Genomic DNA, 16,205 nt, shown 5'->3' on the forward strand with positions numbered 1-16,205 from the left:
TTAAAAAAGGATGTTTCCCATATTTGTTCCTCCAAAATGAACTCAGCTCATAAAAGGTGTAAGAGAGATAAAGATGGACTTTTCATGAAGCACTTACTTTCTATGACTCTAATACTCTGAGGCTCGGATACAAAAAACAGTTTGCCATCTACTGCTGCTTTCTTAGCTGCAGGAGCTGTGGTTGGTTTTTCTGAAAGACACATTGACATGCTTTGTTATTACAACCTTAAAACTGTGACTAACTTTCCCCCATGTAAAAATAGTTATAAGAGCTTGGAAGTGTCATAAATATCATGTATTCCAAGATCTGCTTCATATATGAGAATGAGATAGGAGATACAGCTATTTTTATAGGAGATAAAGCTGTTCTCTAGACTTCTCTAGTGACAAGGACTGTAAACTGAGCTATAATCACAAGTAGCTTTTAACTTTCTATTTCTAGATTTGGCTTAGTTTTGTAGAACTCCTCCAGGGTTATTTTATGTCAAGAGAACATCATTTTTGGAAGAACACAAAACATATCCTCATGGATAGGCCATTAGAGGTTTAAGGAATAGGTTGTGAACTTGGGGTAATTTCAAATTGTTTGTGTTGAAATGATTCCCATTAAACCATCTAATATTTCAGTTATAATAAGAAAGTATTACAAATGATCAAGAATTGGTATTTCTAAAAAACTGAATTCCATTCATTGGCTGTTGAGGTGTCTCTACCTTTAATGGTCACTTTGGACTTGGAAGTGTCACTTCCAGCCACATTCGAAGCTTTGCACACATAGTCTCCCGAATCTGCTTTAGCCACATCCTTGAGTTCCAGCACAGCTGTCCCACCAGAAAAGCTGAAGCTGCATCTGTCTGAAGGCTTTATTTCCCTGCCTGCCTTCAACCACTGGATCCGGATTGGCTCAGATCCCCATACATGGCAGCTGAGCTGTACAAATTCGCCTTCACTCGCTGTTACTGGAGTAAGATGCTGATCAAATACAGGTGGCTTCTTAGGTTCTGGAATTGAAAATGGAGTTGCATGAAGAATATGAAGGAAAAGAAAGTTTTAAGTTCCACAAAAGAAACAGAGTAGAACAGTTATTCTTTCAACAGGTCAATCATTCTAACTGGTAATAGGCAAAGGGATGGAATTGTGTGCCATGGTTTTCTCTTCTTTCGGCCAATTGTTAACATCTGTTGGATTTCTTTTTCAAAGAGAAAGATTTTAGAGACAAGCAAAGAACAGATGTCATACTATCCACAAGCCAATCAAGCATCTAAGTTATTAAACACTACAAACGTGATACTAGCATTTTCCAGCAACTTCTACATAATTTTTTTATTTTCTCAAATCTCCAGCTGCATTTTCATTGAAATCTAAAAGCTAAAGGCTTTTTGGGGAATTCTGCTCATCTTTTTTTGCTACTAATAGTAGCAAAAATCATTTTTCTCTGGGAAAGAGAACCGTCCTATTGAGCAATGTATTAGCCTAAACCTTAATGTATGATTTGTCTCTGATATTTACTTTTAGCTATTCACTACAGTTATAGTTGCATTTAAAGTTCAATTCTAGCTCAAGGAATTGATAGTGAAACAGTGGTGAACTGAAAATGGAAGATTAAAGAGTGATATGAGAATTCTACATCCAACTTGGGGGTATATAACAGTTTTATTCATTGAGTCCAGGAACTATAACCAAGAAGAATAAGGCCAATATTCATGATGGTGAAGGTGATAACTTCTGATAATTATTCTTTAAAATGGCTCTTTCAGCAGCCTCAGAATTCTATAGGAAACATTGTGTCTTCAATGGCAAAAACACCATGAATATAAACCTGATAATTTTTTTATCAAATAATTTTTTAGCAAATGTATCAACTAAATGCATTTTAATTGTATCAAATGAGTGGAGAATTAGAATTAGTTTAGATAACTCAGTACCACTACTCTGTTAATGATACTAACCTCTCAATATTAACCCACTACCTGTGCACTATGAGATGGCCAACCAAACTGTCAATTAGCTCTAAGATGCTCTAAGGAGTTCATTTATAAGTAATTCTCACAATCTCTAACGTAATCTGGATGAAGCCGCTGTAGCCAGGAAATCAGATAATGATCCCTTTAAATAACACAGTGTATTTTATTACTTTAAATTATGACTGTGTATTTAGTATATCTTTTATAATGATGTGTAATATTTTCCACCCATATTTGGTTTTGTTTTGAGCAAATTTTATTCTATTGTCTAAAATTAGCATTCAATTATAGGCCAAAAGCTTTGAGTAATATGTATTAAGCAATAATCCTTTAGAAATATACTTAGAATCAGAATTTTTTGATATTTCATTAATAGTAAGCAAAACCAATACATTGTTCTATGGAAGTTTCTAATATTTTCCAAAATTAATGTGCTTTGGAAAAGTATGTCACATATTTCAAATTAGGCTTTGACTTACAACAGAATTTTGGGATATGTTTTAGAAAGCTGATCTGAGTCTGTTTATTAAAAGGCATTTACCTTAGGGATTATTAGATTATAGTAATACTTTTTTTAGGCTGAAGCCGCTCTTTTTTTTTTTTTTTAATTTGTTGGTTGTGGGGCCTGAACTCTGGGCCTGGGTGCTGTCCCTGTGCTCTTCAGCTCAAGGCTAGCGCTCTACCACTTGAACCACAGCACCACTTCTGGCTTTTTCTGCTTATGTGGTGCTGAGGAATCAAACCCAGGGCCTCATGCATGCAAGGCAAGCACTCTACCAACTGAGCCACCTTCCCAGCCTCTAAAGTAATATATTTTAATGAACAAGTGGTGTGATGGAATTCTGGCTAGATAATGGATATTTTTGTCTCCTATATCATATTTAAAGATGTTAGAAGAAATATACACTAGTAGCTAATGGTGAAAAGACAACACAACAGGATGTGGCTGTGAGGTCGCTAACCTTTGATGACAATTGAAGACGTGCACAGCGCAGAGCCTGCATCATTTGACACTTTGCAAGTGTACAACCCAGCATCAGCCATGCCTGCTTTCTTGACCTGGAGCAGGAGAGCATTGTTCTTGAAGGTGATTTCACAGTTGGAAGTCGAATGTATTTCTACGTTATTTTTGTACCAAGCAACAGTTACGGGCTGGGAACCAGCTACCCGCCCTTCAAGTTTGAATGAATTTCCTTCTGTTTCTTCTATTGTCTCAGAGAGCTTTTTTGTGAAACTTGGTGGGATTAGCCGCTCTGCAAAAAAAAAAGAGAAAAAAATTGAGGTTATATAAAATAGAATCTATAATTAGATTATTTATGTAAGACTTTTCAAGAAAGGGAAGGCTTGTTTTTAGTTAAAAACCAAGGCTATTCACTTCAATCCAATGCACAGCAGTACAGACTCTCAGACATTTTTGCTTCTTCCTACAAGCTTGTTTTAAACATTTCTCTGACTTAGAAGATGGAAGATAAGAATAACTTATAGCCATTTATAGAAGCATAACTTTGTAAAAAGAAGAGGTTTGCCTTAAAAGTATGGTACAACATACATGGTTTTAGAAAAATATAGTTTTTTTACTGTTCTAAATTCTTTTGACGTATAGAAAAATATAGTTTGATTACTTCTTTCTTTAGAGAAACTTATTACCTCTAAGACATTTTCATCTCATTTGCTTACAAATGGCACCCTACATGTCATCCATGTAGGACAGTTATTGCTGCACCCCTTGCAAAAACAATTGCTACCTTTTATATTAAGCTGGGCTGTGCAGGAGTCTTTTCCCACTTCATTCACAGCATAGCAGGTGTATTGTCCAGAGTCGCCTTTGTCCACTTTGAGGATTGTCAGATGGGCACTGTTTTCCAGGTAACTAATCTGATAGTTGCCACCACTTCGAATCTCTCGTTTGTCCTTAGCCCAGCTGACTTTGATGGGTTGCGTTCCAGTGACATGACACTCAAAGTCAGCACTCTCTCCCACCACTGCATCCACAGGGGCCAAAGGAATGTCAAAGAATGGTGGGTTCTTCCCCTCTAAGAAGAGAGAATAAAGACAAGGTTTCAGGCCCTAGACTGCAGAAATAGTAATGTTTCCTCCCTAATTTTGTAGTTGATGATAAGAATTTCAGTTACACTTATAGAAATTTAAGAATCCACTAACCTGTGAGGATGAGTTTGGCACTGGAAGAAGCAGAGCCTATTGGGTTTGTAGCAGTGCAAGAATATTGGCCTGCAAGATTCCGATCTGTTTTAAAAATATTGAGAGTGGCAATATTATCTAAAAATGATGTTTGTACATTTGAGCTGTCTTTTAATGGTCTGCCATCTTTAAACCAAGACACTGAAATTGGTTCAGATCCATTTATGGCACATTCAAAAACCACTGGCAGTCCAACTGTTTCTTGTATATCTCTCAATTGTCGAGAAAAGGACGGTGGAAGCTTTTGCTCTGCAGGAAGAAGATTAAAGCAATCAACATTTGCCTCATTTTTAATATACTACATATTTTTTTCTCCCAAATATACCTGGAATTTCTGTCAAGATATTAGGAAATATTCATAGCTCTTCAATTACTTGGGGATAGAGAGATGTAGAGATTTGGAGGAAAGCCTTACACAGTAGGAATCAGAAAATCCACCGCAGCCATGGATAAGACTTAATGTAGTCATGGTGCAGTTCCTCCTACTGTTTAAGACTGCCTTCTAGAAATTTGGATAATACATACATGGAGTGGAGTTTTAAAATATATAGTTACTTATTTTTTCTTAAGGATTTAATTATAGAGAAAAGTAGCCACACCTCTCTTCCAAGTGCACTTAGTAATCATTTGTCACTATAAATAATATGGGAAAGGCTCAGCTATTGACTAAAGATGGAATTATATAATCAGAAAACTTAGAATTTGCCAAGATTTCTCCCAAAGAAGGCTCTCACCAGATATTTTAAATCCCATAATAAAGAAGCCCTAATTCATTCGTTTTTCATATTGTAATCACCTTGAACAGTAAGGAAAGTCGATGAAGAAACTTCTCCCACACTGTTTTCAGCTCTGCAGATATATTCTCCACTGTCATTACTATCAACCTGGTTGAAAACCAGTGTAGCCACGTTGTTCCTAAAATGCATTTTGTAGGTAGTGGTGGGTCTCAATTTTGTATCTCCCTTAAACCAAGACACTCCAATTTCAGGAGTTCCAGCAAGTTGACACTGTAGAGAGGCAGAATCTCCAACGGTCACCTTCACAGGCTCCAACTGCTTCACAAAATATGGTGGTTCTGTAGCCAACAGAGATAATTAGTCATGAGGGTGACATGTCAGAATCATACCTTGGATAAAAAGGTATGAATGAAAAATCATGACAAACCTAGTATCAGAATTTGGGCAGAACAGGAATCTTTCCCAGAAGCATTTTCAATATAGCAGTTGTACTGTCCTGCATCCTCTACTATGCTACTTGGAATTTCCAGGATGGCTGACTTTTCAGTTGTAGTTATATTACACCTCTGAGAAGGAGTTACATTTATGCCATTTTTCTTCCAGGTAACTGAGATGGGAGGAGTTCCCGAGAATGTCCCCTCTAGGATCAAGGGTTTTCCTTTCTCTATGCTGTAATCATTCAGCCTCTTCACAAATTTGGCTGGAGCTAAAGTAAACAAATTGAACACATGAAACCAGTGCATATATACATAGATACTGCCTATACATAGATACTGTAAATATGGGATAGCAGACAAACCTTTTATGAAGAGACTTGTCGTACAAGAAGCCCTTCCAGCTTCATTACTAACAATGCAAGTATACTCTCCACTTTGGGATGTATCTACATCAAACAACTCCAGTTCAGCTACTGAGTCTTCCAAGGATACATTACATCTGGCCCCAGGAACCAGCTCACTGCTACCCTTGAACCAACTAACACTGAAAGGAGGTGTTCCTTTTACGATGCTTGTGAAAGTGACATTGGTTCCAGTTAAGACATCCATGGGCTCAGGCTTTTGAACAAAAGATGGAGGTTCTAAACAAAAAAGCACAGATCACAGAAAGTTTAATCTTTGTGAACTGTGATGTTAACAGTGCTTAATCATGTCTGAAATGCAATTCCATTTCACTATTTTGAACGAACCTCTCACAGTCAAGGATGCACGACATTCATCAGAACCGGCTACATTTGTAGCTATGCACGTGTAGTCACCAGCATCAGATTCTTCTAGCATGTTTACAGTTAAGGCACAAGTGTTGTCTGTTAGAGTGGTCTGGTATTTCCTTCCGCTGCTGATCTCATTTCCCTCATGGAACCAAGAGACAGAGATTGGGGGTGATCCATAGACTTTGCACTCCATCACAATGGAAGAGCCTGATAAACCGTTTGTCTCTTTCAGCTTTCTTGTAAATGAAGGAGGAATAATCCGATCTGAGTGTGATTAAAAAAAAACAACAACAAAAAATAAAAGGGAGAAATATTGGTTATAAAGTCACCTGAGAGACTTATACTTTTAATAATTACTCTCGTAGGAATTACTTATGTAGCTCAGGCTGGCTTCAAACTTACAATCCTGCCTCTCTCTGTCTCCTGGGAGTTGGAATAAAAGACATGGATAATCACATTGAGTTTAGAGAATTATCTTTTTGCTAGTATTTCACTATGTCTGTTGAGCATTTTGTAAGTCTCAAAAAAAAATCCCCTTTGAGATTATATAATCAAAATCCTAGAGAATCAGCAGGATTACTATCTGGGGTCTTTCTTTCCTTCCTCCTTTTCTTCCTACTGAGAACTGAACTCACATCCTGTGTTTACTAGGCAAGTGCTTGACCATTGAGCCACATTCCCAGTCAGAAATTTTAGCCTTTTGTTGTTGTTGTGAATCTGAATATGGTGACATATTCTAGCCTAAATAATAGTGGACAAGCACTCTAAACCTTCTCTCAAGGATTAGTTTGGTAGTATTCTACCATGGTAGGATTCTACCATGCTTTTTGAAACCCTTCCAAAAGAAAGGCATATAATTTCTGCATATGGATCCCTTTTAATAATAATTCTTCTTCTTCTTCTTTTTGTTGGCTGTGGGGCTTGAACTCAGGGCCTGGGAGCTGTCCCTGAGTTCTTTTTACTCAAGGCTAGCACTCTAGCATTTTGAGCCACAGTGCCACTTCTAGTTTTCTGGTAGCTAATTGGAAATAAGACTTTCATGGCCTTTCCTGCCCAGATCCTCAGATTTTAGCCTCCTGAGTAGCTAGGAATACTGGAAACACCCAGCTGCTTCCTTTTTATTTTTTATTTTAATTAATTCACCAGTGCCTGGCTTCCTTTTTATTTTATAGGTGTGTTAACCTCTAGTTTTACTGAGTCAGAGGATGTGAGACTCTTGTTAAACTGAAGAATACAGATAGTTGGGAACTATATTATTACAACAAAGAATGAAAAGCTAAGTCAACCCACCTGAAACCTGGACGGAGGCTGTGCAGCTGTCTTTGCCTACAGGATTTTGTACCTCAAAGCTGTATGTCCCACTGTCACTAGGAGCCACATTGATTATCTTAAGGCCAGATACTTTGTTGAAGAAGCTTATTTTGTATTTGCTGTCACTTGTCAGCTCCTTTCCATCCTTAAACCACTTAGTACTGAGCTCAGGTGTGCCAGACACAGTACACTCCAAAGTACAGGTGTCTCCTGTTGTAACTTTGACGGATTCTGGCTTTTCCACAATTGCTGCAGGCTCTGGAATAAGATGAAAATCACATCACATTGTGAAATCAAAATTTGTAAAAAAAAAAAAAAAAAGAAAGAAAGGAAACAGATTCTGGTACGTATGCACTTTGTGTTCATAACTTTGTATTTGTACTAACCAAGAACAGATAATGTGGCGAAACACTCCTGCATTCCAGCATCATTTTTGATCTGGCAGGTATATTTCCCAGCATTGGCTGGCTCTGCTCTTGAAATCTGCAGAGTTGCAATGTTTTCTGAATAGGAAATCCATATGTTGTCACTTTCTCTAACAATTTCCCCCTTGTCTTTGAACCACACCACTGAAATTGGCTCAGCTCCTTCAATCGTTGTCTGCAGCTGGACTTCCTCTCCAAGGATGGTAGAAATGTCACTGAGTTTCTTCACAAATCTTGGTGGTGCTGATGCAAAGAGAAGCAAGTTAATGTTTCAAGATGTGCAGTTTCCTTCAAATTATGTAAGCAAGGAATCAAACAAGTGATAATACAGTATTTCTTTTTTCTTAGATAAGCCATTCTTGATAGATGAGGCCAAAGTTACCATCGAGTTTGTATTAGGTAATAAAAGAAATTGAACATATTGTCCTGGATATTGCACCCAGGGCCAGGGCACTGTCCCTGAGCTTTTTCACTCAAGGCTATCATTCTACCACTTGAGTCACAGCTTCACTTCTAGCATTTTTGGTGGTTAATTAGAGATAAGAGTTTCTTGATCTTTCCTGTACAGCCTGGCTTCAAATCATGATCCTCAGATCTCAGCCTTCTGAGTAGCTAGGATTACAGGCATCAGCTATAATCCTATTGATACCTGGCTATTGTAATCCCACTGATACTTGGCTCTTAGCTGACTTATTAAGACCCATTGAAATCCATTGGCAAGGTTGCCTAAATATATTGGTATGACTTTAAAAAAATGGGAGCAGATTATATATAAAATGATATATAAAAGGGGAAAAGCACTAGAAATGTCTTTACTGGTGTAGGCAAGTATTGAAATTAGTAGGAAACTAATAAGCAGAAGAGAATGAAGCCAATCTAACCTTTCATGGTGATGGAACCAACACAAGTGTCACTCCCCACATCATTGGTGGCTTTACACTGATACTCCCCAATGTCTGCTATATCAACATTCAGGATGTGGATGCTTGTAAGAAAGTTCTCCGACATTATCTTGTACTTCTTGCCACTCCTGAGTTCTCTCTTGTCTTTCTGCCAAGAAACTTGAAATGGGGGAGTACCCTGAAGCTCACATTCAAGGTGCACATCCGTTCCTTTAAGTGCCTCCACAGGGTGAGGTTTTTTGCGGAAAATGGGTGGTTCTAGACGTAGAAAACAGGAAAATCAGGATGAAGTGAGGTCAACATCTGGGTGAAGGTAAAAATCAGTTTCTGTCAGAGATGGAATTCATCTCTTCCAATTTCTTTTATTGCATCCATGAACAATTTTAAAACAAGGATGGAGTGTCAAAGACAATAAAGAAGACCCCAGAATGAGGCTAATGTGGACACAGGGAGTCAGGGGAGGGCCTGACCTTTAACTTTTAGGGAGGTGCTGCTGCTTGCGCTGCCTGCTGCATTGCGGGCCTCACATGTGTAGTCTCCACTGTCTTCCACGGCGAGACTGTGCACTTCCAGCACTGCCACGGACTCCACGAAGGACATCCTGAACTTACTGCTCTCTTGAATTTCAGTCTCATCTTTGTACCATAGAACTTTGATTTCTGGAGATCCACCTATTTTGCATTCATATCTTGTGTATTCATCTTGTTTCACAATTCTTGAAGGTTCTAGCTTCTTAATGAACCTAGGTGGTTCTACAGAGCCAAGAAGGAAAACATAGGGTAAGAGGTAGGGAAAAAAAGAACATGTATAATTCAAGATAAGGGGAAAAGAGAAACTACCACCAGAGAGGCCTTTAGCTCCAGAAACCAAATATCACTTGAGGCAGTTCAGAAAATGATAGGTAAGTGAAACCTAATAGAAATGGTCTCAGATAATACATTTATCTTTTTGTGAGCACCCATCTTAAATGGGATGGCTACAGGAAGAAAGAAGAGACATTTTCTACAGCCTATTTCTCTTTCCAGCAAGAGAAATCACTTCGTTAGAGCCAGACTGAGGCAATAGCACAGAAGTCCTCTGAAGTCAGAAGAAATGAGAGAATTTGATTACCTGTTGTCTGTGAGCCATTGGAGGACTGTCTATTTCCTAAGGCTGCAAAGACATTACTTATGTACCATGAAGGGCAGAGAAAAATGAGTCAGATATTTTAATATTTTAAAAGTTCAATGATCTCTTACATACCTTAGCACAGATTTCTTTGACCTTTCTTTGACCTTTGTAATTTCCTTTTGAAGTGACTGAAGTAAAAGCTTACTTTATTACCCACAGTAAAAATATTGAGACTGAAGGTGGTAAAAATGATCAGCTATATGTCATAGAATAAATGGGCTGCTACTTCCAATTTTATTTTAATTTCAAATTATTTATAAACTACTGCCATAACAAGTCTTAAAAATGCTTTAATGGGTTAGGCTAATAGTCCATTAGGTTAAGTATTAATTTCTGGTAACAGAAATTGTGAAAGGCCTGGACTCTTCCATAATATCAGATAATGATACATTTAGTTTCTGACTTCCACACGTAACTAAGCAGGGCTGATGGGAGAAAAACAAAGCTCTCCTGATTGTTAATCTGGATTCTTCCTGAAGGACTTTTTAGCAGTATGCTATAACTTAGATGGGGAAAATCTATTCATTTGCTATGAAAAATAAGTTGTTTGGGATTCTCTTTTCACTTTTAGTCCTATGATAATTTCAAAGTAAGACTTTTTTGGAGGCAAATTTTTGTTTGATTTTTACCCTAGTAGAGACTAGGGCAAAAAAAAATTGGATACTTTGAAAAGATATTTGCAGTTCATGTCTTTCCAGTTTCATCTTTTCAATGTAATTTTTAAAAGTTGCCCTCATTTTGTGGGCCCTTGAGCACTTGGTCCATTTGATCTCTCTTTCTCTCTGTCTGTCTCTCTCTCTTCTTCTCTATCTGTTTCTTTTTCTCCAGGGATTTGTAGCTGTTAGTCAAGTAATCTTCCACTTAGTTTTATCTCCAAGGCCCTGTGTGGTCATTTCTAGTCACTAAACTATGGTTCTAAACACAGTTTACTAGTACATCCACCCATCTATACTGAGATTAAAAAATTGCAAAAGACATCTTAAGTACATCCTTCTAGCAAGTACCTTGTACACCCAGCTGAGCAGAACAAGAATCTTTTCCGGCAACATTGCTTGCATAACAGGTGTACTGCCCAGCATCACCTTTAGCTACTTTGAGAACAGTTAGTGTGGCAGTATTTTCAACCAAAGTCATCTTGTAGTTGCCTCCAGGGCGAATTTCTCGGTTATCTTTGGCCCAGGTGATTTTGATTGGTGCAGTTCCAGTTACATGACACTTAAAAGAACCACTCTCTCCAAGAGCAAGATCTACTGACACAGGTTTTAGATCAAAGAAAGGAGGCACTTCATGCTCTGAAAAGAATGAAATGCAACACAGTGATGTCAATTTCTGGACTCCTAGGCAAAGAACACAAACTAAAGAGCACCACTTCCTTGGTAGCCCCAGAGAAGCTGCTTTGTAATAAAGAGTCATGCAAGGAAGTGGTGCTCTGGCTCAAGCAGTAGAGCGCTCACCTTGAGCTGAAGAGCGTATGGACAGTGCCGAAGCCCAAAGTTCAAGCCCCACGACCGACAAAAAAAAAAGAATGAAGAGTCATGCAATAAGCTATGCCACTCACCTGAGAGAATGAGTTTGGCACTGGATGAAGCAGTCCCAAGAGGATTAGAAGCTGAGCAATTATACTGACCAACATGACTCTGGTCAGTTTGCAAAATCTGAAGAGTTGCCACATTATGAACAAAAGATGTTTGTAAATTATTATCGTCTTTCAGAAGTACCCCATCCTTATACCAAGACACTTGAAGAGGCTCTGAGCCATTGATGCGACATTCAAATGCAACTGGGAAGCCCAGAGTCTCCTGAACATCTTTCAGTTTTCTTGCAAAGGAAGGTGGGAGTTTGCGTTCTGTAAAGAAGTTACAGATAATACTTTTTACAAGCGAGAAAACATCGGCAATGGCTCTCATTCCATTACAATTTTGGGGTTTTAAGAAAATTAATCTGTCAACACATTATAAGACTTGTGAAGCAACATGTCATCACCTTTGATAACAAGCACAGCGGAAGAAGCCACTGCCCCCACACTGTTCTCTGCCTTGCAGGTGTATTCCCCCACGTCACTGTGATCCACCTTATTGATGACTAAAGAAGCAACATTATTTTTGAATTGCATTTTATACGCAGGAGCTGATCGTAGCTTTGTGTGTTCTTTATACCAAGAAATTCTAATTTCTGGCGTTCCGTCCACCTTACAACGTAAGGTTGTGGGTTCTCCAATGGCTACTTCTGTATGTTCCAGAGGTTCGATAAAATAAGGCGGTTCTAAGGTACAAAAGATGATAATCAATCAAGGGTGCCAACTACAAGAGGACATTGTAAAAGAAAAAAAGACAATAAATATCAATAACTTCACACACCTAAGACAGACACCAGAGCATCGCATATATCCTGCCCAGCCTCATTTTCTATCAGGCAACTATACTGGGCATAATCCTCTACTGTGCTATCAAGAATTTCCACTATAGTAGATTTTTCTGTCATGGTAATACTGCAGTTCTCAGACTGTGAGAGAGCATATTCATTCTTCATCCAGCTCACAGAGATGGGAGGTGTGCCAGTAAATGTGGCTTCTAGAACAATAGGGCTTCCTGTCTCAACACTGAAGTCAGCCAATCTTTTCACAAAAGTGGCTGGTTCTAGAAGAAGAAAACATGAAGGTCAATTTCTACCTTGCAATGAAGACTTAGAAAAAGTCCAGAAAGATATAAGAATTGAAGAACAAAAAATCAAACCTTTCACAAAGAGATGTGTGGTGCAGGAAGCGCTGCCAGCATCATTGGTCACCAGACATGAATAGTCCCCACTCTGCAGTGGATCTACCTCATGTAACTCCAGTTCTGTGATGAAGTCTTCCAGAGAGATGGTGCACGATTCCCCTGACACCAGTTCTCTGCTGCCTTTAAACCACTTGACCTTGAATGGAGGTGTGCCTCGAATGACACTGGTGAATGTGAGACTTGTTCCAGGCAAAACTTCCACAGAATCAGGGGTTTGTTCAAAAGATGGTGGCTCTAGATATGCCAGGGGCAAGGCAGATCAAGAGGGAACAAAAAATCCAAGTGAGAGGTGTTTGCTACTTAAAGGAAAGGGAACCCAGAGAAGCCCCCAACCAGGAATTAAGTCAGGTAGCAAAAAGGGAGAGAAGCCTTGTGCCAGCCTTGAACACTGACCTTGGACAGTCAGAATCGCAGAGCATTCATCAGAACCAGCCACATTGGCAGCCACACAAGTGTAGGTGCCTGTGTCGGAGGGCTCCAGGGAGCTCAGATTCAAGGTACAGACATTTTCTGAAAAGCTGGACTGACATTTGGGTCCACTAACAATCTCATTTCCATCCTGAAACCAGCCAACTGAAATTGGGGCTGAGCCAGAGACTCGGCACTCTAAAACAACCGAGGCCCCCAGTGTGGCATTCGTGTCTTTCAGCTTGCGGATGAAGGAAGGAGGCACGATGCGATCTAGGTAGAGAAAGAGGTTTTCCATGTAAAGAGCAGCTCTGTTTATCTACCCCGTCAAACTTGTTCTATTCATAACTGTCTCAGCCTACTCACCAGAAACATGGACAGAGACTGTGCAGTTGCTTTTGCCAACACTATTTTTCACCTCAAAGCTATACAACCCCTTGTCATTCATTTCTGCAGAGGGGATTTTAAGGGAAGCCACATTTTTGACAAATGTAATGTGATGTTTACTGTCTGCGGATAATTCTCTTCCATCTTTGAACCACTTGGCTGAAAGTTCTGGTGTTCCAGCCACGACACACTCCAATGCAAAAGGGTTTCCAGTGGTTACTGTCATGGGTTCTGGTTTCTCTATGATTCTAGCTGGCTCTAAAAAAAAGAAGCATTTGGCATTGAGAACAAAGTCACCTTGCAAACAGCCTAGTGGAAGTATTACAGATTTGAGCTGGGTCTGAAGACGATGTGCCCATTCAATGAGCTTCATTTGTGTCACAGACGACTTGGCTACTAACCTAGAACAGTCAACACTGCTGAACATTCTCTCATCCCAGCATCATTTTTGATCTGGCACACATATTTCCCAGAATTTGATGCTTCTGGGCTTCCCAACTGGAGGATTGCGATATTGTCACTGAAAGATATCTTGATGTTTTCACTCTCTCTGATGACTTCTCCTTTATCTCTGAGCCAGGTGACAGAAATTGGCTGGAACCCTTCCACCACGGCTCGTAACTCTACAGCCTCCCCAATAAGGGTGGAGGTATCACTTAGCTTTTTCACGAAGCGTGGAGGTTCTGATGAAATAAATTCAGAGGTGGAGAAAAAAGTGAGAACCCAAGCTGCATAAGTTATTAGTCAAGCAAGAAGAGGTCGAAAGGAAGATGCGTGTGTACGCCCCCATGTACAAACCTTTAAACTTGACCATGCAGACACAACTGTCACTTCCCACCTCATTAGTGGCTTTGCAGTGATATTCTCCTACATCGGAGGCTTCAAGGTTAAGGATATGAAGACTTGTATCAAAATTTTTTGAAGTGATTTTAAATTTCTTGCTGCTTCGGACTTGCTTCCGATCTTTAACCCACACCACTTCAAATGGGGGGGTCCCCGAAATTTCACATTGGAGAATTATATCAGAACCTTTAAGGGCTCCTACTGGAGGAGGCTTCTGGATGAAAACAGGAGGAGCTATCAGAAAGAAAAGAGGATGGAAATGAGAACAACTGCTTTCCAAAAAGAAAAAAAAATCTAGGTTCTAGATTTTGAGGTTTTAGAATCTAGAGATATTTTTATGTATTGGGGATCATGAAGAGTGTCTGGTATGACCAAGTGACAACACACAGTGACATAAGACATGACAATTCATGAAAACTAATTTAAGTGGAGGGGTGACAAATGGTGGGGCACCAGCCTTGAGTGAAAAGCCAAGTGAAATGTTGAGGCCCTGCATTTAAACCCTAGTCCTGGCACTAATTAAGAAACAAATGAACAACCAGAAAACAAACATGTTACAAGCAAATAACCTTGACTAGTCTTTTAATTTTGAATCTTACAATACTGCTGCGAAGAAAGTCCTGATCGGAGCAGAAGGAAAAAAGAAGTAGAGAATGTCTAACCTTTTACTGTCAGGGCTGTGCTGCAGCTGGCGTCACCGACGCCATTATGTGCTTCACAGATGTAATCCCCGCTGTCCTCCGCACTGGCCTCATTGATGGTAAGCAGGGCCACGGAATTAGTGAATGACATGTTGTATTTCCAACTTTCGTGAAGTTCACTGTCATTTCGGAACCACGAAACTTTGATTTCCGGGGAACCACTTATTTTGCATTCCAGTTGGATAGATTCTCCCTGCTTTGCCACTTTTGAAGCATCTAATTTCTTAGTGAACTTTGGAGGTTCTATTAAACCAAAGGAAAAACTCAGTAAAGGATGTCTACATGTTAAAATAGCTTCTTTTTGTAGCTGAAGACCCTATTTAAAAAAACCTTCATACTTAAGCTGATTTATGGCTGTATTAATATATTAAGAATATATTTTCTAACATCTCTTTCACTAAATAATCTTTTAATAGAGATTTTTAAAAATACATTGTAGTGTGGACCTATAAGCTAAACTATAAGCTATAAACTAATATAGATAGATCTGATCAAAATTTAGTAATAATAACAGAGAAAGTTATATTACAGAAAAGAATGTAAAAGGAGAGTGGATAGTTGAAATAATACCTTACAATCTTCAATGAAATAACTCCCTTTGATACGACTATACTTAGAAACAAACTAACCCAACGAACATGATAAAGATAAGACAGAACTTTGGTTAAATATTGTCTCTAACATTAATATACATATTCCAATATGATTCAGTTACTTTATATCAAACATTTAAAAAGTAAGAAAATTTTTAGAAGAAAACTAAATACATGTGGTGAAAGCACAATTGTAAGTCAATGTCATGTAGTGATACCTTTTACGCTCAGCTGAGCAGAGCACATGTCTTTACCAACATCATTGGTTGCTTGACAAGTATATTGACCAGAGTCTCCTTTGCCTACTTTAAGAATTCTCAGATGAGGAGTGTTGCCCACACAGGTGATTGTATAGTTTCCTCCAGGACGAATCTCTTTGTTATCTTTTGACCAAGTGATTCTCATTGGTTGAGCACCAGTAACATGACACTCAAAATCAGCACTTTCTCCCGCAATAACATCTATTGATACAGGCTTGATGTCAAAGAAGGGAGATTTCTTAGGTTCTGGAAGATCAGAAGAAAAAGATCAAGTAATTTTTTTGTTTTGTTTTTCTGTTGGCTATTTCTACCTTCACA

The 16,205-nt window shown here is 38.9% G+C and overlaps 1 protein-coding gene across 1 annotated transcript in view; it reads right to left on the bottom strand.

Annotated features, from left to right (window-relative positions):
- Nucleotides 1-16,205, bottom strand: part of Ttn (titin) — a 281,635-nt gene that overhangs the window by 176,692 nt on the left and 88,738 nt on the right. The window contains exons 76-99 of the mRNA XM_013027532.1: nt 15,846-16,133; nt 14,996-15,277; nt 14,289-14,567; nt 13,892-14,173; nt 13,470-13,748; nt 13,089-13,376; nt 12,651-12,929; nt 12,276-12,554; nt 11,902-12,180; nt 11,477-11,764; nt 10,923-11,210; nt 9,219-9,500; nt 8,728-9,006; nt 7,808-8,089; nt 7,401-7,679; nt 6,087-6,374; nt 5,700-5,978; nt 5,328-5,606; nt 4,960-5,238; nt 4,125-4,412; nt 3,710-3,997; nt 2,927-3,217; nt 714-1,001; nt 98-190 (exon numbers count right to left, since the gene is read on the bottom strand). Of these exons, the coding sequence (XP_012882986.1) occupies nt 98-190; nt 714-1,001; nt 2,927-3,217; nt 3,710-3,997; nt 4,125-4,412; nt 4,960-5,238; nt 5,328-5,606; nt 5,700-5,978; nt 6,087-6,374; nt 7,401-7,679; nt 7,808-8,089; nt 8,728-9,006; nt 9,219-9,500; nt 10,923-11,210; nt 11,477-11,764; nt 11,902-12,180; nt 12,276-12,554; nt 12,651-12,929; nt 13,089-13,376; nt 13,470-13,748; nt 13,892-14,173; nt 14,289-14,567; nt 14,996-15,277; nt 15,846-16,133 (6,606 nt within the window). The remainder of the gene's footprint in view (nt 1-97; nt 191-713; nt 1,002-2,926; nt 3,218-3,709; nt 3,998-4,124; nt 4,413-4,959; nt 5,239-5,327; nt 5,607-5,699; nt 5,979-6,086; nt 6,375-7,400; nt 7,680-7,807; nt 8,090-8,727; nt 9,007-9,218; nt 9,501-10,922; nt 11,211-11,476; nt 11,765-11,901; nt 12,181-12,275; nt 12,555-12,650; nt 12,930-13,088; nt 13,377-13,469; nt 13,749-13,891; nt 14,174-14,288; nt 14,568-14,995; nt 15,278-15,845; nt 16,134-16,205) is intronic.

The sequence above is a fragment of the Dipodomys ordii genome, unplaced genomic scaffold, assembly GCF_000151885.1.
Source record: "Dipodomys ordii isolate 6190 unplaced genomic scaffold, Dord_2.0 Scaffold5, whole genome shotgun sequence".
In the NCBI taxonomy this organism is placed as follows: domain Eukaryota; kingdom Metazoa; phylum Chordata; class Mammalia; order Rodentia; family Heteromyidae; genus Dipodomys; species Dipodomys ordii.